At 32.6% G+C, this 25,152-nt stretch overlaps 1 gene segment (V, D, J or C); it reads right to left on the bottom strand.

The window, feature by feature from the left end:
* Window positions 1–23,078, bottom strand: part of LOC139550809 (T-cell receptor alpha chain constant-like) — a 42,378-nt gene extending 19,300 nt beyond the window's left edge. The window contains 1 exon segment of the C gene segment in view: window positions 23,016–23,078. Within this exon segment, the coding sequence occupies window positions 23,016–23,031 (16 nt within the window).
* Window positions 23,079–25,152: the final 2,074 nt, after the last annotated feature.

The raw sequence follows: 25,152 nt of genomic DNA, 5'->3' as shown, positions 1-25,152 counted from the left end.
CCTCCTCCAGCATACACACACTAAAAACAGGCTGAGCAAGAACTATCACTGTCATTTTTTATATATTTAAACTTGAAAGTATAAATTGCTTAGTTTTTTCAACTCAAATTGATTCTCTGAGTTACCATAACTTAGAAATGTAAGTCAGCATTGTAGCTCTGTTTCTATATTAAACCTATGCAGTTTTTCTCATGTAGATTACTAGCTACTACATAGTCTGTGGTGTTATGGATAATTGATGCAGTAATGTTTGCAAATACTATCAATTGGTAGCTATCCTCAAAGGATTGACAATGTATGTCTATGTGCAGTTTGTGCATTTACTTGAGTTGACATTCAACTTTGTTCCATTTCCCCAACATTACGTATATTTTTTAATTAAATTAACTTACTTGAGCCGACTCTCAATGTTGTGCCTGATCCAAAGATCATTTTAAGGCCATCAGCAATCACACGACTATATTACATGAACCTTCTGGCAATAGACTAGTTCATCCTCTAATAATGCTAAACTTTAACGGAAAAACACACTGAAACTTGTACACAGGAATTGTTTTCGACAATATTAGAGCAATATAAATAATGTACTTACTTGAGTCAACTATTAATTGTGTTCCTCTCCCAAAGATGATTTTAACATTGCCACCAGTAGTCACACAACATGAACCCACAGTACATTAACTATAAAGCAAAGTAACTTTGATCTATGGATCCTTCAACTCAACATTTGATTTAGAATCACATTATTTCCCAGTAAGTACTTCTTGTTGTGAGCCTTCATGTTACCATATCAATAAGATGAAAAAATGACTTGGTGTGTTGGACCAAAGGGACATGGCAATGTCACAAACTACTATTTTTCTGCATGTTTTGGGCGCTAAAGACAAATTATTGATGTAATACTTACTGGTTTCAATAACTAGTTTGGTTCCTGTTCCAAAGATTACTTTCTTACTTGCTTGAGTCACACAATGCATCTGCCTTGAACAATATCTATGAAGGACCTTTTCTTACTCATTAACAAGACAGATCTTAGTGAGCTGCAACAATATACAACTAAACAAAGCTGGAACTACAGTGCTTTTGGTTACATTCAAATAATATTTGGGTGATTATTTTGTCTTTATTTGAAGTTGAGGAACTGGTTATACGTAAATACTGTTGTTCCTATTCCAGTATGATCAACATCGGTAGTCCTGTTTATGTTTTTATAATGTTATGTTGCACACTTACGTGAGTCAATAGTCACCTTTATTCCTTGACCGAATATACGTTTTTTCGCACTTGTCACACAGTGTTACATCACTTATCAATTATGGAGAACTAACTTATATTTTGGTGACTAATTCCATCAGGTTGCATATATTCACTTGTTTTACATTAGTGCAGAACACTATGGACTCAACATTTTTCTTAATTAACCTGGATCATTCAGAACCTATGTATTTATCCTAACTGAAATCTGTTAAAACTAGTACAACATTTAGACGGTGATTACTGGCACAACGCACAAAAAAATAAGGAACTTACTGGATTCAATTATTAATCTCGTGCCTTTCCCAAAGACTGTCTTGGTACCACTTCCAGCAGTCACACAGTATGAATTCACGTTACATAAACTGTGCAGGGTCTATGTTGACAAGTTAGGGTCAACTCGGTCAATCCAGGAGATTAAATTCAATTACAAATCAATAAATGAACAAAAAACATTTATTTTCAAATATGATTTTTCAACTCTTTCTTTTTTTACCGGAATTGATTATAATGAAAGTTAATTGGTTAATTGGCACAAAAAAAACAGGTATTACAGTTTAGTACTGTAACGCCAACCTTTTGTATCACAAAATTTTGTATCACAGTGCCTCTTTCTAAAGATCTATTTTAACTGCACTGTATAAAATAATATGAATATGTATATACTGTATGAATAGTGTGTAAGTAGTGTTTTTGTTGTCTCTTGGTGTCCTTCCTATATATAAGTCTTATTTTAACTGTATTTTGTATTTTGAAATTAATGTAATATATTATGTTGTTCTAGTCTATCACTGTTCTATACTTTGTCATGTATTGGTACTCTTTATGTGGATCCCAGGAAGAGCAGCTGCTGCATGTTCAGTAGATAATGGGGATCCTAATAAACTAAACTAAACCCTATTCCTACACTTAGTGTCTGCCTGTGTAAATACTAGAGAAATAAGCCATCTTAAGGTTTTAGTCACAAATAGGAATCATTCAATGAACTAACTTGAATCAACTATTCGGCTAATTATTTTCAATTATAATTTTCATGTTTGATCTGGAATTTTATATGAGTACCTGAATTGACTGAAATGAAATGAAATGGTCCCCATCTCTGATTATGGTTACTCGTGGATGGAATAAAAAACAAATAGCACATTATCAATTAGCAAAAAAATTCAACAGGTATCAAAGCTGTTGTACTTTGTAACTCTATGTTAATACACTGTACTTAGTGTCTGCCTGTGTAAATACATATATATAAATAGGCCACATTAATGTTTTAGTCACTCATTTGATTAATTAAATAAACTTACTTGAGTCAACTATTAATTTTGTGCCTTTCCCAAAGATGACTTTGTTGACTCCACCAGCAGTCACACAACATGAACCCACAGCACATAAACCTTTTAGCAAAATACTAGTTGATCTTCTAAGGCTAAGAGCATTTCACTGGAAAATACACTGAAACTCTTGAGTTTTTAAAACAATTATGAAAAATGAACTTACTCGAATCAACAGTAAGTGTTGTCCCTTTCCCAAAGATGATTTTGTTAAGTCCACCACTAGTCACACAACATTACCTCACATTACATAAACTTCTTAGCAAAAGACAAATTCATCTAATTAGAGGACAATTAGTGTCACTGTGAAACCTACTGTAAATAGCGTGGATCAGTTTAACATGAGAACGATAGACTTGGATTTGTTAGATTTTATACACATTTGGGTCGCTTTGAAAATTGCTATTTTAAGACATGGATCTAATATAAATTGTATATCCATCCTTATTGCCTCATATTTGCCTCCTTTTTGACTTGAACAAAAACTATGAAAGACCTTTCCTGACACAGCAAACGCCCAGATCTTAGTCAGCTTCAACAACATGTCATTTTATATACACAGCTGGAACTACAAGTAACTTTCTATCTGAGTAATGCTGAATGTGGATTACATAAATCTCTAAACAAAAATGTATCTATGTTCTCTTCTGCTAGGGAATGGATTTCTTCACTAAAATAATACCTTGAATATACTAAATTAAAACTGAGGATGAATCAACAGAAAAACAGTCGATTTTTAAAGACTGATTTTACACTTGAAATCACTTTTTAAACATAAATGTCTGTTTAAAACATTTCAATTAAATTCAAACTACCTCATAATGTGAGTTGTCCTAAAGTTCTTTAACACAATATTGAAAATAAACTTACTTGAGTTAACTATTACTTTTGTGCCTGTTCCAAAGATGATTTTGTAGGTTGCACCAGTCACACATCAAGAACCCACATAGCATAAACCTAGAATGTCTTCTAATAAGTGGACGATTCACTGAAATAATACCTTGAAAATAGTCCAAAGTATGATTATTTTGTCTTTATCTGAATTGTGGATCTGTGATCTACTACCAATGATATAAGATATCTATTAAACCATATTCTACAGCATTCTATCAAGATAATGATCAATGGATTAATGTTCACAGAATAATAATCAATGCCACGTCTAGAGGTCCTCTTTGGATAATATTTGGGAAGCTTATTCAGATCCTTCTTACACGGGAAAATGTAAGATTTTGCATTTAGAATACTTTGGGGGTAATAATACCAGTTCACAACACATACAGGTAAGAGGTCAGACTGAGACATCATTTTAAGGTGAAGGATTGGTATAAGTATGAGCTACAGTATTAAAACTAACTGTTTTAAATCTTACTTGATTGCACAAAAAGTGTTGTTCCACTTCCAAAGATCAGCTTTTGTCCGCCAGTATTCACACACTAACTAAAGGCTTAACAAAAACAGCAGACCCCAACAGCAGAGCTTCTAACTCATCATAATCAATATTCACATACAGTGAATACACTGTTGTATCGTTTGTTATTGTATTATTCTATGTTATTGTATTCTTAACTAAATGATCCAACTATGATTCATCTTTTAACATGTATTTCACTTACTTGAGTCAATGATCAGCTTTGTTCCTTGACCAAGTATGAATTTATTCCCATATGACACACAGTGTTAGATACCATAGCAATTAATCATGGAGAACTTTAAAACACACACTTTTGATTGACTGACTATCTGACTCTTATTAAAGCAACATATTGAAACACATCTTGACATAATATATGTTTTTATCTCGGGCACAATTTACTTTCATAAAAATTCTATTGAATCTTATTAATGTGTACCAGTTGGGAAGGGATTTTGCTTACCTGTTGACACAGTTAATATTGTTCCTTTTCCAAACACTAACTTTTCTCCCACAGTCACACACTGTTGTATTGCCATACAGAAACAGCCTACCACAGCTAACTATGGTGTTCATGGTGGACTTATTGATCATTGAGTTAGATGCACTATTGTAAAGTGGTTGTTCCACTGGATATCATAAGGTGAATGCACCAATTTGTAAGTCGCTCTGGATAAGAGCGTCTGCTAAATGACTTAAATGTAAATGTAAATGTAATTGCAATAGCTACCTCTATCTTTCAGTATATACAAAAATGCATTTCTCCCTCTTTTGCATAATATATTTATTGCAATAACCTAATATTTCACTAAAATGTTAAATCCACCGAATATTAACTGCATTTTGACACTGATAATTGAGTGAAGGGGGAAAATGTATGAACTTACTGGATTCAATAAGTAATCTGGTGCCTGTCCCAAAGATAAGTTTGCCAAAACCACCTCCAGTAGTCACACAACATGAATCCACACAACATAAACGGTACACTGTCTACGCTGAAAAGCTGCTCGTAGTTTGTATTCAACATATTGAGGTTGAATGAAGAATATAATAACTAATATAGATGTAATGATATTCACTAATAGCTATGTTCTGAGTCTATTACAGCCTGTTTTAGGCAAAATCATAAAAAATATATATAATCACTACATAATCAGGAATGCAATATTGAAATGTTTTCTCATGACAAAAAAATATATCTTTGTCTTTGATTGTATTATATGAAGTAACAAAGCTTGAATGATTTATTTTACTGGCTGAAGTACACATACTGTAGAATTAGCTCAACTGCACCCCCAAAATTGAAATGCATCTGAAAATGCTTTGGTTTACAGCACCCACTTCGAACAAAATTAACAATTTGACGCTCTGTATATCAATTTGTTGAATGTAATGAAGTATTTTTTGGTCCATTTTCATCAACTTACTTGCTTGTATAATTAGTTGGGTTCCAACTCCAAATGTTATCTTATATCCAGTATTCACACAGCCAATGGCCTCATTACAAGAACCCTACCTGTTAACATTATTTGCCTGACCATTTGATTATAGGCCTACAATAAGTTTTATTTTCCATATACATTTTGTCAAGATTGTTAATACTTTCAATGCTTGACTAATTTATGATAAAGATAATACCTGGCTGAACAATAACTTTTGAGCCCAGCCCAAAGTAGATTTTGTTCCATCCATCATTCACATAATGTGTACGTTCAAATACCCACTGCATCATACCAAATAAACAAAATAAAGGTTTGTGGCTGCTGTCAAATTCATTTACAAACATAAATGTTTTAAATACTCACTTGTTTCAATTATCAATTTACTTCCTTCTCCAAATATGACTTTCTGGTTGTTAGCATTCACACATTGTATTAGTACTCAACAATAACCTACTCCACAACCTGTTCCAGGTTATAATTGTGTGATGGCCTATAGAACATCCATAAATGAATCTACAGAATAATGTCCATATAAATGGTTACTAAATGTATTACTATAAATATGTTTGGACCGTGGGTAAATATATCACTATACTATTTAGTTTGTCAATTTGTTTAGAAACATTCAACGCAAGAAAAGATTTCTTAACAGACATCGTATTACATTAGAAAACAAGGAATTGAGTGCAGATTATTTTAATGAACGTATCTCAATTAACAGTTTAGTTCCAGATCCAAGTGGGACTTTCAGGATTCCCGATGCAGTCACACAATGATATTGTGTGACCAATAACAATTTCCACCAATTTAGTGTAATCAGTTTAAAATGAAGGTCTTTTCACATAATCAAAATCTTTGATTTGATCATTGATTTGGAAACCATTGCTGTATTTGATTCCTATTATAAGAAAAATATTACTTCTGTTAAGTAAAGATAATTCAGAAATTGTAAATGTTGAGTGAAATGAAGTTCCTTACTAGTTTGTATTGACAGAGCGGTTCCCCTTCCAAAGATGAGTCTTCCCGTCCCATCATTCACACAGTAATATATGACATAACAGAAACACTGATTCACTAAAGGGGTTGGGACCACTCATCCATGTCTAACTTGAACATGTTTGTGAAGTAGGATACTGTTTTTAAGTCAAACTAATTTGGGCTGTTGATATTTTTCCTTCAAACACATTGAGTTCACTTAATATTGCCATAAATCCTTTGTGAATCAACCAAGGTCAGGAATTACTCACTGGTTTCAATGATCAATTCAATTCCTGTTCCAAAAATGACCTTCCTTATTCCAGAGTCAGTCACACAATGCTTGGGCCTGAACCAAAAACGATTTGTATGCAGCATACATACTGTAGTAATGCTTCAGTTGTTTCAAGAATCTTAGGTATATAAAAATGTAACTCAATTAAACCAATTAGATATTGAATCACTCTTCAGTCTCCATCCAAAATGTGTTTAGAAGATTATTTTAATTGTGAATGTAATAATGTTGACTGATTGATCTACAGTATATGTATTTTTCAAGAGTTGGTGAAATAAATACATTTCAACCCCACATAAGGTAAGATATAATATGTTTTGTTTCTTACTTGTCTCTACAGATAGTGATGTTCCACTGCCAAAGATGAGCTTTCCCACTCCATCATTCACACACTAAAAAAAGGCTCAACAAAAACGAGCACAGAGAGACCATGTTCGCCACTCTTAAATGTGTTATATTTTTGCAAATACTGTCAGACATTCATAAATGCTCTCGATTTATGACGATTAACACCACTATCTTATTTTTGCACTTGCTTAAATTGACATTAAACTTTGTTCCATTTTCCCAAAATTACTTAAATACTTGAATTAAATGGACTTACTTGAGTCAACAACTAATTTTGTACCTGATCCAAACATTATTTTTAGGCCATCAGTCACATGACTAGAACCCACATTACATGAACCTTTGGCAATAGAATAGTTCATTCTCTAATAATGGTGAAATTTAGCTGGAAAAACACACTGAAACTAGATAAAACAATATGAAAACAATATAAAAAATGAACTTACTTGAGTTGACTATTAATTGTGTGCCTGTCCCAAAGATAATTTTACTGTTGCCACCACCAGCAGTCACACAACACGAACCCACAGCACATAAACTATAAAGCAAAAGCACTTTGATTTATGGATCCTTCAACTCAACATTTGATTTGTACATTATTTCCCAGTAATATTTACAAATATTATAAATTGGCAGCGATCCTAAAATAATAGACAATGTATGTGGGGTAATGTGAATTTACTTGAGTTGACAGTCAACTTTAACCATTCCCCTTACATTACATGAATATTGAATTAAATGAACTTACTTGGGTCAACTATAAATGTTGTGCCTGATCCAAAGATGATTTTTAGGCCATCAGTCACACAACTAGAACCCACATTACATAAACCTTTTGACAAAAGACTACTGTAGTTCATATTTTAATAATGGTGAAAATACTACACTGAAAATTATACTGAACTTGTACACAGTTTAGATTTTTTTACCTCAACATGAAATTGATATAAAAAGTGAACTTACTTGAGTCAACTATTAATTGTGTGCCTCTCCCAAAGATGATTTTAACATTGCCACCAGTAGTCACACAACATGAACCCACAGTACATTAACTATAAAGCAAAGTAACTTTGATCTATGGATCCTTCAACTCAACATTTGATTTGGAATCACATTATTTCCCAGTAAGTACTTCTTGTTGTGAGCCTTTATGTTACCATATCAATAAGATGAAAAAATGACTTGGTGTGTTGGACCAAAGAGACATGGCAATGTCACTAACTACTATTTTTCTGCATGTTTGGGGCACTAAAGACAAATTATTGATGTAATACTTACTGGTTTCAATAACTAGTTTGGTCCCTGTTCCAAAGATTACTTTCCTACTTGTTTGAGTCACACAATGCATCTGCCTTGAACAATATCTATGAAGGACCTTTTCTTACTCATTAACAAGACAGATCTTAGTGAGCTGCAACAATATATAACTAAACAAAGCTGTAACTACAGTGCTTTTGTTACATTGAAATAATATTTGGGTGATTATTTTGTCTTTATTTGAAGTTGAGGAACTGGATATACGTAAATACTGTTGTTCCTATTCCAGTATGATCAACATTGGTAGTCCTGTTTATGTTTTTATAATGTTATGATGCACACTTAGGTGAGTCAATAGTCACCTTTATTCCTTGACTGAATATACGTCTGTTCGCACTTATCACACAATGTTAGATCACTTATCAATTACTCATGAAGAACTAGCTTGTATTTTGGTTGACTAATTCTGTCAGTTTGCTTAAATTCACTTGCTTTACATTAGTGCAGAACACTACGGACTCATTAAAAAAAATGAATTAACCTCGATCATTCAGAACCCATGTATTTATCCTAACTGAAATCTGTTCAATCTAGTACATTTAGACGGTGATTATTGGCACAATGCACAGAAAATAATTAACTTACTGGATTTGAGTATTAATCTTGTGCCTGCCCCAAAGATAATCTTGGAACCACCTCCAACAGTCACACAGTATGAATTCACATTACATAAACTAAACTGTTTTCCCTGAATTTATTATCATGAAATGTATTCAGCCACAACTCTGATTTTGATTCATCCTTGTTGGAATAAAAACAAATATCTCAGAGTTAATTGGCACAGAAAACAGATATTACAGTAAAGTACTGTAACACCAAATCTTGCATCTCATCTTTCTAAATATCTATTTTAACTGTACTGTATATAAGAATATGAATATGTATATATGAATAGTGTGTAAATAGTGTTTTTGTTGTCTCTTGGTGTCTTTCCTATATATAACTCCTATTTTATTTGTATTTTGAATTGAATATAATATCTTATGTTGTTCTTGTTTATTACTCTTCTGGTCTTTGTCATGTATATTTGGATTTGTTAGATTTTGTACACATTTGGGTCACTTTGAAAATAGCTCTTTTAAGATATGGATCTAATATAAATTGTATATCCATCCTTATTGCCTCATATTTGCCTCCTTTTTGACTTGTACAAAAACTATGAAAGACCTTTCCTGACACAGCAACAGCCCAGGTCTTAGTCAGCTTCAAGAACAACAAAAAGTAACTTTCTTTCCATCTAAGTAATGTTGAATGTGGATTACTAAAATCGCTTAGCAAAAACAATGTTCTCATCTGCTTGGGAATTGATTTCTTCACTGAAATAATACCTTGAATATACTCAATTAAAACTGTGTGGATCATTCAACAGAAAAACAGTCGATTTATAAAGACTCATTTTGCACTTTTTCAAATCACTTTTTAAACATAAATGTCTGTTTAAAACATTTCAATTCAATTCAAACTACCTCATAATGTGAGTTGTCCTAAAGTTCTTTAACACAATATTGAAAATAAACTTACTTGAGTTAACTATTACTTTTGTGCCTGTTCCAAAGATGATTTTGTTGGCTGCACCAGTCACACATCAAGAACCCACATAGCATAAACCTAGAATGTCTTCTAATAAGTGGACGATTCACTGAAATAATACCTTGAAAATTGTCCAAAGTATGATTATTTTGTCTTTATCTGAATTGTGGATCTGTGATCTACTACCAATGAAGTAACATATCTATTAAACCATATTCTACAGCATTCTATCTAGATAAGGATCAATGGATTAATGTTCACAGAATAATAACCAATGCCACGTCTAGAGGTCCTCTTTGGAGAACATTTGGGAAGCTTATTCAGATCATTCTTACAAGGAAAAATGTAAGATTTTGCAATTAGAATTATTTGGAGGTAATAATATCAGTTTACAACACATATAAGTGGTCAGACTGAGACAACATTTTAAATTGAAGGATTAGTAAAATTTGAGCAACAGTTTTAACATCTGTTTTAAATCTTACTTGATTGCACAAAAACTTCTGTTCCACTTCCAAAGATCAGCGTTCGTGTTCCAGTATTCACACACTAACTGAAGGCTTAACAAAAACAGCAGACCCCAACAGCAGAGCTTCTAACTCATCATAATCAATATTCACATACAGTGAATACACTGTTGTATCGTTTGTTGTTATATTCTTGTTATTGTATTCTTAATTAAATGATCCAACTACAGTATTATTAATCTTTTAACATGTATTTCACTTACTTGAGTCAATGATCAGCTTTGTTCTTTGACCAAGTATGAATTTATTCCCGTATGACACACAATGTTAGATACCATAGCAATTAATCATGGAGAAAACACACACTTTTGATTGACTGACTATCTGACTCTTATTAAAGCAACATATTGACACACATTTTGACAAAATATACGTTTTTGTGGTCGTTTACTGGTTTTTAAAAATATCCCAGGCACAATTTACTATCATAAAAATGTAAGTGAATCTATTTAATGTGTACCAGTTGGGAAGGAATTTTGCTTACCTGTTGACACAGTTAACTGTATTCCTTTTCCAAACACTAACTTTTGTCCCACAGTCACACACTGTTATATATCCATACAGAAACAGCCTACCGTAGCTAACTATGGTGAAGATGGTGGACTTATTGATCATTGCAATAGCTACCTCTGTCTTGCATTATATACTAAAATGTGTTTCTCACTCTTTAGCATAATATATTCATTGCAATAACCTAATATTTCACTAAAATGTTAAATCCACCGAATATTAAATGCATTTTTATACTGATAATTGAGTGAAGGGAGAAAATGTATGAACTTACTGGATTCAATAAGTAATCTGGTGCCTGTCCCAAAGATAAGTTTGCCAGAACCAACTCCAGTAGTCACACAACATGAATCCACACAACATAAACTGTACACTGTCTATGTTGAAAAGCTGCTCATAGTTTGTATTCAACAAATTGAGTTTGAATGAAGAATATAACAACTAATGTAGATGTAATGATATTCACTAATAGCTATGTTCTGTGCCTATTACAGCCTGTGTTATGTAAATTCATAACAAAAAAGATGACTTAATCAAGAATGCCATATTGACATGTTTTCTCATGGTAAAAGTATAGCCGTTTCTCTTTGATTGTATTATATTAAGTAACAAAGCTTGTTTGACTTATTTTACTGGCTGAAGTACACATACTGTAGAATTAGCTCAACTGCACCCCCAAAAATGTAACATCTGAAAATGCTGGGGTTTACACCAGAGCTCAGTAGTTACAGCACCACTTTCTAACAAAATTAACAATTTATTGCTCTGTAAATCAATTTATTGAATGTAATAAAATTAATTGATTGTTTGATACATTTTCATGAACTTACTTGATTGTATAAATAGTTGGGTTCCAACTCCAAATGTTAATTTATTTCCAGTATTCACACAGCCAATGGCCTCATGACAAAAACCTTACCTCTTGACATGATTTCACTGACCATCTGATCATAGACCTACAGTCATATTTATTTTCCATATATATTTTATCAAGATTGTCAATACTCTCACCGCTTCACTTATTTCTGATAAAGATAATATAATTTCAACCTGGCTGAACAATAACTTTAGTAACCTGCCCAAAGTAGATCATTACAAATGAACCCAATAAAGGTTTGTGTCTGCTGTCAAATGAATGTGTGTATATATATAAATACTCACTTGTTTCAATTACCAATTTAGTTCCTGCTCCAAATATGACTTTCTGGTTGTTAGTAATCACACATTGAATTAGACCTCAACAATAACCTACTTCACAATCTACTTCAGAATAGAATTGTGTGATAGTTTCTAAAACACCCATAAATGCATCTACAGAATCATTTCCATATCAATTGTTACTAAATGTTTTATTATGAATATGTTTGGACAGTGAGTAAATATATCACTATACTATTTTGTTTGTCTATTTGTTTAGAAACATGTCATGCATGAAAAAAAATTCTTAACAGACATCGTACATCATATTACATTAGAAAGCAAGGAATGTTGAGAGTTGATTGTTTTGAATTTGAGGATTGCATGCTTTCTAGTGTATATGAGGACATTCACATTAACCATATCTAAATAATATTGAATGTTTGTGTAACAAACAAGACTTTTAACGAATTGCTATTCTTTTGATGGAAGTGGTAAAAGATTGTCTTACTAGATTCTATATATAGTTGTGTTCCACTTCCAAAGATCAGATTCCATGTATTCACACGGTATGGCCAATCAAAAAACACATGCAACTTTGATTTTTTTTTTTGCAATCCTTTTTTGAAAATGTTATGTACTTGTAATATTTTTGGAATACTTACTGGGGAAAAAACATAATCTTTGTGCCAAGTCCAAATATAACTTTGTTGTCTCCATAAGTCACACATTGTTGCATATCTTAGCAATTACTGGTACAAGTTACTATCGAATTTAAACAAAATTGTATTACAAAGGAGACAACATAATCATGGTAGTTTGGTTGGATTACATTGATTATTTAGGTGTCTGCACTGTAAATATACAGTATAAACATCTTATAGTAGTAGGATTGTATCATTTGTGTTATTTTTTACAATAGAAAGTGTATACAGTATCTCCCGTGTATAATCAGCTAGAAGCACTCACTTGTCTCAATGACCAGTTTAGTTCCAGATCCAAAGAGGACTTTCTGGATTCCAGATGTAGTCACACAATACAACAAGCCTGACCAATAATCATCTTCCCCAATTTAGTGTAATCATTTGAAAATGCAGGGCTTGTCACAGACAATTACTTAGAAAGTATGGTAGTATTTGATTCTTATTGTAAGAAACATATCAGATTCAACTATTTATTTCTGTAAAGTAAAAATATTTTCAGGAATTTGAAATGGTGAGTGAAATTTAGTTCCTTACTAGATTGGCAGTGGAACGACACTGTCAATACAAAGATCAGTCTTCGTGTCCCAACATTCATTCAGTAACATATGACATAACAGAAACACTGGGATTGGGACTACTCATAAATATTTTACTTAAAATGTTTGTGAAGTAGGATACTGTTTTTAAATCAAACTAATTTAGGTTGTTGATAATTTCCCCTCAAACACATTGAGTTCATTTAACATTGCCATAAATCATTAGCCTGAAGTATTATGTCATCTGTGATTAATAGAATCAACCAAAGTCAGGAGTTACTCACTGGTTTCAATGATCAATTCAATTCCTGTTCCAAAAATGACCTTCCTTATTCCAGAGTGCTTGGGCCTGAACCAAAAGGTAATTGTATGCAGCATGCATATTGTAATAAAGATTCAGTTGTTTAAATAAAGCAATATTTAATATTATTTGTTTTATAAAACACACTACATTTATGACACTTAACACCACTATCTTGTTTATACACGTACTTAAATTGATAATCAACGTTGTTACATTACCCCAACATTACATAAATATTCAATTAAATGAACTTACTTGAGTCAACAATTAATTTTGTACCTGATCCAAAGAACATTTTTAGGCCATCAGTCACACAACTAGAACTCACATTACATAAACCTTTTGGCAATAGACTAGTTCATCCTCTAATAATGGTGAAATGTAGCTGGAAAAACACACTGGAACTTGTACACAGGAATTTTCCAAAATATTAAAACAATATAAAAATGGACTTACTTGAGTCAACTATTAATTGTGTGCCTGTCCCAAAGATAATTTTACTGTTGCCACCACCAGTAGTCACACAACACGAACCCACAGCACATAAACTATAAAGCAAAAGCACTTTGATTTATGGATCCTTCAACTCAACATTTGTACATTATTTCCCAGTAATATTTACAAATATTATAAATTGGCAGCGATCCTAAAATAATTGACAATGTATGTGCAGTAATGTGAATTTACTTGAGTTGACAGTCAATTTTGACGGATTCCACTTACATTACATGAATAGTGAAATAAATGAACTTACTTGAGTCAACTATAAATGTTGTGCCTGATCCAAAGATGATTTTTAGGCCATCAGTAGTCACACAACTAGAACCCACATTACATTAACCTTTTGACAAAAGACTACTGTAGTTCATATTTTAATAACGGTGAAAATACTACAATGAGAAATATACTGAACTTGTACACAGTTTAGATTTTTTTCCCTCAACATTGCCTGTATATAAAAAGTGAACTTACTTGAGTCAACTATTAATTTTGTTCCTGTCCCAAAGATGATTTTATCGAGGCCACCAGTAGTCACACAACACGAACCTACATTACATAAACTACTATGCAGCAAAATTACTTTGATCTATTGATTCATTAAGTCAGATCTTTTTTTCTTTTTTATTCCAGTAAGTACTTCTTGTGAGCCTCTATTTTACCATATCAGTAAGATGAGACAATAACTTGCTTTGTTGGACCAAAGAGACATGGCAACGTCACAAATTACTATTTTTCTGCATGTTTGGGGCGCTATTGATGTAATACTTACTGGTTTCAATAACTAGTTTGGTCCCTGTTCCAAAGATTACTTTTCTGCTTGTTTAAGTCACACAATGCATCTGCCTTGAACAATATCTATGAAGGACCTTTTCTTACACAATAACAAGACAGATCTTAGTGAGCTGGAACAATAGATACGTTGAGAATCGGTTAACACTGTTGTTCTACTTCCAAATATCACTAATACCTATTCATATAATATCATTTTCATAATGTGAAGGGTTACACACTTGTTAAATTGCACAACCATGATTAATCCAATCTTTTAAATTGCATTTGCACTTACGTGAGTCAATGGTCAGCTTTGTTCCTTGACCGAATATGACTTTGCTCCCACTTGTCACACAGTGCTTGACACCTTAACAATTACTCATGTACATAAATTGTCTTTACATTTTGGTTGACTAAATCTATCAGTTTGTATGCATTAACTTTTTTTACTTTAGTTTTCAACACTACAAACTCACAAAAAAAATCTAAGTAAAAAAAATCTAAGTAATCATTCAATAGCCATAACTTGTTAAAATATTTGGTTAAATCTGTTGAATCTAGTACAACATTCAGACTGGGATTATTAGCACAACGCACACAAAAAAGTATTAACTTACTGGATTCAATTATTAATCTTGTGCCTTTCCCAAAGACAATCTTGTCACCACCTCCAGTAGTCACACAGCTTGATTCCACATGACATAAACTGTACAGGGTCTATGCTTACAAGAATTATGGCAATTCAGTCAATTCAGGAAATGAAAGTAAATGACTATTTAATAATTTAAAATGGACGTTTATTTTCAATTATGATTTTTAAATGTAGTTTTACTACCTGAATTGACTATAATGAAATCGTCCCCCAACTCTGACTTTAACTACTCGTAGTTGGAATAAAAACATCATAGCACATGACCAATTAGCAAAAAAATCAAACAGGTATAACACCTGTAGTACAATGTAAATAGACCACCTTAAGGTTTTTGTCACTAATGGGATTAATTTAATGAACTTACTTGAGTCAATTAATAATTTTGTGCCTTTCCCAAAGATGACTTTGTTGACTCCACTAGTAGTCACACAACATGAACCCACATTACATAAACCTTTAACAAAACACTAGTTCATCTTATAATGCTAAGAGCATTTCACTGGAAAATACACTGAAACTCTTACACAGTTTAGCTTTTTGCCCCCCAAAATAATTTTGAAATACAAACTTACTCGAATCAACTATTAGTTTTGTGCCTGTTCCAAAGATGATTTGGTTGAATCCACCACTAGTCACACAACATGAACTGACAATACATAAAACTTATAGTATAAGACTAATTCATCTTCTAAATAGTGGGAAATGAGTTCACTGTGAATCAGACGGAAAACTTTAGGCCAAATACTGTGCGGATCAGTTTAACATAGATGGACTTGGATTTTTGGGGATTTCATACACATTTGGATCACTTTGAAAATGTCTCTTTTAAGATATGGATATGATATCAATTATTTATCTTTATTGCCAACATTGTTTGTCTGTTTCTGTTTAATCACATTATTTACCATAAACTGCCTCATTCTATGAGAAACTATGCAACAATATCAATACGATTAAACAATGATCTGGCTTGTTGGACCGAACGGATGAGACAATGTCACTAACTCTTCTCTTTCTACATCTTTTGTGTTCAAAAGCTATTCTCAATGTAATACTTACTGGTTGAATAATCAGTTTGGTCACTGATCCACATTTTCTGACACAGCAACAGCCCCGATCTTAGTCAGCTTCACCAATATGTCATTTTAAAAACAAAGCTAGAACTACAAGTAACTTTTGTTCCATCTAATCAATATGCTATGTGGATGCGATACCATAGAGTAGGCTATTTTATGGTATATAAACTCAGCTCAGACTAATCTTTTATGTGTATTTTAATTGTTTTCCCCAATATTAAAACAATATTAAAAATTAACTTACTTGAGTCAACTATTAATTGTGTGCCTGTCCCAAAGATGATTTTACCATTGTTACCAGTAGTCACACAACATGAACCCACAGTACATTAACTATAAAGCAAAGTAACTTTGATCTATGGATCCTTCAACTCAACATTTGATTTGGAATCACAGTATTTCCCAGTAACAACTTCATAATATGAGCCTTAATGTTACTAATCACTCATATGATGTTGTTTTCAGATTAAACAATGACTTGGTTAATTGGACTACTTCTTTTCTGCATGTTTGGGGCACTAGACAAATGATGTAATACTTACTGGTTTCAATAACTAGTTTGGTCCCTGTTCCAAAGATTACTTTACTGCTTGACAGAGTCACACAATGCATCTGCCTTGAACAATATCTATGAAGGACTTTTTCTTACACAATAACAAGACATATCTTAGTGAGCTGCAACAATAGATAACTAAACAAAGTTGTAACTACAGTGCTGTTGGTTACATTCAAATAATATTTGCGTGATTATTTTGTCTTTATCTGAAGTTGGGAATCTGGTTATCTGTAACAGTGTCGTTCTACTTCCAAATATCACTAATAAATATTCATATAATATAGTTTTAATGATGTGAAAGGTGGCACAACCATGATTAATCCAATATTTTATTAAATTGCATTTGCACTTACGTGAGTCAACAGTCAGCTTTATTCCTTGACCGAATATGAGTTTGTTCGCACTTGTCACACAGTGATAGACGTCTTAGCAATTACTCATGGACACAACTTTGGACACGAATGGTCTTTAGATTTTGGTTGATTAAATCTCTCAGTTTGCATACATGGACTTGTTTTACATTAGTTTACAACATTATGGATTTATTTTAAATTAACCTTGATCCTTCAATAGCCAGGTATTTATCCTAACTTGTGTTAAATCTGTTGAATCTACTACAACTTTTAGACAGTGATTATTGGCACAATGACATAAAAAATAATTTACTTACTGGATTCAATTATTAATCTTGTGCCTTTCCCAAAGACAATCTTGTTACCACCTCCAGTAGTCACACAGCATGAATCCATATGACATAAACTGTACAGAGTCTATGCTTACAAGAATTAGGGCAATTCAGTCTATTAAGGAAATTAATGTAAATTACAATTCAATAATTTAAAAGGGATATTTATGTTCAATTATGATTTAAATGATTGATCTGACATTTTATTTTACTACCTGAATTGACTGGAGTGAAGTGTAATCGGCCCCCAACAGACTTTGACTACTGATAGTTGGAATAAAAACAAGTAGGACATGATCAAGTAGCACAAAAAACTAACAGGTATAACAGCTGTAGTACTATGTAACATGTTACTGCACTGTAATTGGTGTCTGCGCGTGGGAATCTATGTAAATAGACCACCTTTTAACGTTTTTGTCACTAATGTGATTAATTTAATGAACTTACTTGAGTCAATTATTAATTTTGTGCCTGTCCCAAAGAAGATTTTGTTGACTCCACTAGTAGTCACACAACATGAACCCACATTACATAAACCTTTAACAAAACACTAGTTCATCTTATAATGCTAAGAGCATTTCACTGGAAAATACACTGAAACTCTTACAGTTTAGATTTTTTTCCCCCCAAAATGATTTTCCCTGATTATTTTGTCTTTATCTGAAGTTGAGAATCTGGTTATCCGTAACACTGTTGTTCTACTTCCAAATACCACTAATAAATACTAACATAATATTGCTTTTGTAATGTGAAAGGTTGCACACATGTTAAATTGCACAACCATGATTAACCCAGTCTTTTAAATTGCATTTGCACTTACGTGAGTTAATAGTCAGCTTTACTCCTTGACCGAATATGGCTTTGTTCGTGCTTGTCACACAGTGTTATATTCCTTAGCAATTACTCATGCACACAACTTCGGACACAAATGGTCTTTACATTTTGGTTGAATAATTCTATCAGTTTGCATACATTAAACTTGTTATACATTAGTTCACAAAACTATGGACTGATAAAAAAATAGAACTTACTTGAGTTCACTATTAATTTTGTGCCTGTCCCAAAGATGATTTTGAATCCACCCGTATTCACACAACAAGAACCCACATTACATAAACCTCTTAGCAAAACAATGTTCTCCTCTGCTAGGGAATTGATTTCTTCACTGAAACAACACCTTGTATATAGTCAGTTAAAACTGTGTGAATCACTCAACAGAAAAACAACTTAAAGACTGATTTTACACTTTTGGATCACTTTTCAAATCTGAATGTCTTTTGCATTTGAATTAATTACCTAATGATGTGATTTGTCCAAACGATCTTTAACACAATATTGAAAATGAACTTACTTGAGTTAACTATTACTTTTGTGCCTGTTCCAAAGATGATTTTGTTGGCTCCAAGAGTCACACATCAAGAACCCACATAGCATAAACCTAGAATGTCTTCTAATAAGTGGACGATTCACTGAAATAATACCTTGAAAATAGTAAAAAACTATGATTATTTTGTCTTTATCTGAATTGTGGATCTGTGATCTTATTTCAATGACGTAACATATCTATTAAACCATATTCTACAGCCTTTCATCAGGATAACGATCAATGCCACTTGTAGAGGTCCTCTTTGGAGAACATTTGGGAGGCTTTTTTCTATAACTATTTCAAGGGAAAATGTAAGATATTGCATTTAGAATTCTTTGGGAGTAATACTATCATTTTACAACACATATACGTGGTCAGACTGGAACATCATTTTAAGGTGAAGGATTGGTATAAGTATGAGCAACAGTATTCATATCTGTTTTAGATCTTACTTGATTCCACAAAAACTGTTGTTCCACTTCCAAAGATCAGCTTTTGTGTTCCAGCATTCACACACTAACTGAAGGCTTAACAAAAACAGCAGACCCCAACAGCAGAGCTTCTAACTCATCATAATCAATATTCACATACAGTGAATACAGTGTTATATAGATATTTTTGTATTTTGCTTATGTTATTGTATTCTTAAATGACAACTATGATTAATATCATATTATTAATGAATTTTCACTTACTTGAGTGAATGATCAGCTTTGTTCCTTGACCAAGTATGAATTTATTCCCGTATTACACACAGTGTTAGACACCATAGCAATTAATCATGGAGTGATTTTTAAACACACCGTTTTGATTGACTGACTATCTGATTCTAATTGAAGCACAACATATTGAAGAATATTTTGACATAATGTATGTTTTTGGGGTAGTTATTATGTTTAGAAAAATATCTCGGGCACAATTTGCTTTCATAAAAATGTAAGTGAATCTATTTAATGTGTACCAGTTGGGAAGGGATTTTGCTTACCTGTTGATACAGTTAACTGTATTCCTTTTCCAAACACTAACTTTTGTCCCACAGTCACACACTGTTATGTATCCATACAAAAACAGCCTACCGTAGCTAACTATGGGGAAGATGGTGGACTTATTGATCATTGCAATAGCTACCTCTGTCTTTCAGTATATTCAAATCTATTTCAGACTCTTTTACATAGGCCTAGTATAAACTAATATTTCACTACAATTTTCAAATATTAAATGCATTTTGATACTGATAATTGAGTGAAGGGGGAAAATGTATGAACTTACTGGATTCAATAAGTAATCTGGTGCCTGTCCCAAAGATAAGTTTGCCAGAACCACCTCCAGTAGTCACACAACATGAATCCACACAACATAAACTGTACACTGTCTATGCTGAAAAGCTGCTTATAGTTTGTATTCAACAAATTGAGATTGAATGAAGAATATAACAACTAATATAGATGTCATGATATTCACGAATAGCCATGTTTTAAGTCTAGTTTAGCCTTTTTTATGGCATTCTTGATTATGTAGTGATTATGTAATCAATTCCTTACAATTGATTACATAATCAAGAATGCCATATTGAAATGTTTTCTCATGACAAATGTAGATCTCTCTTTCTTAGATAATATTATATAAGGTAACAATGTTTGTTTGACTAATTTCACTGGTTCACGCACATATACATATAGCTCAACTGCACCCATAAAATCTGAATTGCTGGAGTTGATACCAGAGCTCAGTCGTTACAGCACCCCCCTTGAACAAAATAAACAATTCAATTGATGCTCTGTATATCCATTAATCAAATGATTGGAATGAATACAGACATAACCCCTTGACAAGAATACGTTTTGATTCAGTTATAAACTCATTTTAGGGAGATATTTGTTTCTAGTTTAAAATCCAACGGACATTTAAAGAAATCAAACAATAACTTAATAAAGTAATGCATATAGGTTCTTACTTGTCTCAATTATTAACTTTGTTCCTGTTCCAAATGTAAGCTTCCCTCCAGAGTTAGACACACAGTGGTAGATTGCAATACATTTACAACATGCTTTACTAGATGGTCTTCTTTTCATTTTCTAAATGTCCTTATTTCTCATGAACAACTTATTAGGAAGTTATAAAAATGCACAGTATTTTGTTTTATTTACCGGATTCAACCAACAATTGGGTTCCATTTCCAAATATAATCCTGTTACTATTCCCCCTTGTCATACAGTGTTTTGTTACCAGCTAAAAACCAGATGCCAAATTCGAACATGACAAAATAATGGAATAGTGTTTTAAAATAGTGTGATGTTTTTTTATATTAACTCCCTCTACTTCATGTACAGTATATTTACAGTGAATTACAGATTTTACTTACGTGTCTCTACAATCACTTTAGTTCCACTTCCAAAAATAAGCTTGTATCCCCCCTGGGCAGACACACTGAGCTACACACCTTACCAAATACTCTAAAATGTAAGTGTGATAGAGGGTAAACCAACTACCAATATGTAATCATTCTAACAAGGTAAATTACAGTAAATGGTAAATAATCTATTAACCTTTTATAGATGTGAAGATTTTAAACTCATCCCACCAATATTGTAATGCATTTTATCACATTACTCTGTATCAATTAGCATACTTGATCATGTAAGCCTACAGTCATCATGACATTACACCACACATACGTATTTCATAATGCCATAATTAAACCTTAATTTCCGTCCTTATTTCTACATAGAACTTCACACAAACCTCTGAGCAACACCATATCAAAGCTTATTATTTCACATGCTTATAGAAATGCAAAACCATGAAAATACTGAACATTATACTCAAAAAGGCACTTTGACTTTCTTTCTAAAGCAAACTGTACTTACTGCTTAGTACTAGTAGCCTTGTGCCTCTCCCAAAAATGATCTTTGTACCGGCATCATTCACACAGCCTGACACACCAGTATATAAACTCCCAATGCATAGGTCACCTCATCTCAGCAGAAAACACTTCAAATTACAATCTGAACCTGTCCAAACTGATTCCGTATAAAATCAGTACAAACAAATAATAAAATAAGTTTAAATTATGATGATGGATTCATCACCTACCAGTATTTATGAACAGTTTGGTTCCCCTGCCAAACACAAGTTTTCCTGCTGTCCCAGTAGTCACACAGCATTAAACTGCAGTACAATTACAGCTGTTTGTTGTGCACTTATATAATACTGTAAGTCTTGAGACGAGACAAAGCATTTTTAACTCATTCTCAGATATATCTTGAAATAACTCAACAAACCAACTTTAGGTTGTTATTTGAATATTGAATATAAATGTTCTGCCCTTTATCCACAAAGCCAACACTGTAGTTAGTTTAGGCTGGTTACCTGATTTGTGTATCTCACTATTTATTTAATTAGGGTAGTTGTTAAAGAAAAGTCCCAGTGATGTTATACTTGAAATAATCTCACCTTTCTCTACAAACAGTTGAGTCCCACGTGCAAAAGTAATTTTGTCACTTGTTCTTGTCACACAGTGTATTCTTGCTCACTAAAAACCTGATTTGCCCAGACTTCCTGACTAGACATTTTAAGTCACTATTTTAAGTAACTTCTCACTATTAAGTTCTGGTTACCCAATGGAAACAACATCCAAAAAAGTAAAACATATGAACATAGAAAGTTTTGTTAACTTTTTAAGAGAACATTAACTGAGTTTTTGGGGTTAAATCCAAATAATACCATATATTTTACTGTTGGGAATACATTTCATTTAGTATTTAAGCGAGAAATATATTAAACTTACGTGTCTCCACAATCATTTTTGTTCCACTCCCAAAAATAAGCTTTACTCCCCCCTGGGCATTCACACTGAGATACAGACCATGACGATTACTCTGTACTAAAAATTGACCATTTCCAAATCATCTTTTCATAGATAACAAAATGCTAAATATGGACTGAAATTCAAACTGAAAATGTTTAAATATTAAGTAATATTATAATGCATTTTGCTACATTCTACTGTATGAATTGGAATTATTTTATCAGCTAAGCCTAATGAAGTTACCACACACAGACTTATTTCATAATGCCATGATGAAACCTTAATATCTGCCCTTATATCTATGTAGAACTTGACACAAACCTTTGAGCAACACCATATGAAAGCCTTTTTTCCTTTCTTACATGCTTATAGACATGCAAACCCATGAAAATACTGAACAAGGACTGAATGATATTATTCAAAAAGGCAGTTTGACCTTTTTCTAAAGCAAACTGGGTTTACCGCTTAGTGCCAGTAGCCTTGTGCTTCTCTCAAAAACAATAGTATCATTCACACAGCCTAACACAATGAATAGTTCACCTCATCTCAGCAGAAAACAGTTGAAAATTACAATCTGAATCTGTCCAAACTGATTCGGTATTAAATCAATGCTAAAAAGATACAAATACATTTAAATTATGATAATGGATACATCACCTACCAGTATTTATGAACAGTTTGGTTCCCCTGCCAAATATAAGTTTTCCTGTTGTTCCAGTAGTCACACAGTGTCAAACTGCAGTACAATTACAGCAGTTTGTTGTGCACCTATACAATATTGTAATACTTAATGAGACAATGCATTTTTAACTCATTCTCAGATATATCTTGAAATAACTCAAACCAACTTTAGGTTGTTATTTGAATATTTTATATAAATGTTCTGCCCTTTATCCACAAAGCCAACATTGTAGTTAGCTTAGGCTACTGTTTACCTGATTTGTGTATGACTTCCTGACTACATATTTTTAGTCACTATTTGAATTCACTTCCCACTATTAAGTTCATCTTAACCAACTGAAAAATATATTTAAAACAAATATATATGAAAAACGTATGAACACAGTTTTGTTGACTTTTTAGGATTATATTTAGTTACTCTAATTAAAAAAATTGAGAAATTCAAATAATTTGTTTGTTAGGAATGCATTTTAAAGCATTTAAGCACAAAAATATTAAACTTACGTGTCCCCACAATCATTTTGATTCCATTCCCAAAATGTATCTTTCCTGCCCCCTGAGCAGTCACACTGAGATACAGACCATGCCAATTACTCTGTACTGACAATGGACCATTTCCAAATCAGCTTGGAAAAGAAAAATCTAAATATGTTATGAAATTAAAACTGAAAATGTTTAAGTAGTAAGTATTAAGCATTGAGCAGAAGAGCAGATTTTAACACAAACAGTTAATTCCCAATAACGTTGTAAAATGAATTTCAGAGAGAGCTATATTCTCCACTGTTGCAACACATAGCTGAGAAATGACACAATATTGAAAACAATAAGTAATACTTACGGGATTGCACAATGACATTCACTCCAGATCCAAAAATCTGTTTATTGTTAGACCCAGCCGACCACAGTGCTACACTCCTGTACACAAATCCTCTTCTTCACTACAGGGTCAACAAAACAGTTTTAGGGTCAAGTCGAAGACATTATTCAAAATATACCAAGCAATCTCAGTCAGTATTTTAGTCACATACAAGAATTTGAAAAACAAAAACTTAAAAACTTCAGATAATCAGAGCCATATTAATGTGGTTCATAACAAACTGTACAATACTTCATAATGCATCATTTTGTTCAATGCATAATTTATAGTATTATATCTTGCAGCACGTGCAAGTATAAGATAATGTAAATATCCACTTAGTGATTTTCATATATTCCACCTGCAAGAACTCTACATAACTACATAAATCTCTTGTTGCACTTACATGACTGCAGCTCTTCTGTTCCTTTGAGAAATTAAGTCCTTGGCTGAGGAAAAGCTCTCACACTGCAAACTCTCAAAATAAACACAGTTAGTGTCACCAATCCACCATTATTCGATTGTTTTACATTGCCTTACATACATACATAGCCCTTGCACCTATAAACTGTGTTTCAA

Source organism: Salvelinus alpinus, chromosome 23 (genome assembly GCF_045679555.1).
Source record: "Salvelinus alpinus chromosome 23, SLU_Salpinus.1, whole genome shotgun sequence".
NCBI lineage: Eukaryota > Metazoa > Chordata > Actinopteri > Salmoniformes > Salmonidae > Salvelinus > Salvelinus alpinus.
Note: the sequence above shows the minus strand (reverse complement) of the source record. Positions and strands in the feature narration are given on the sequence as shown.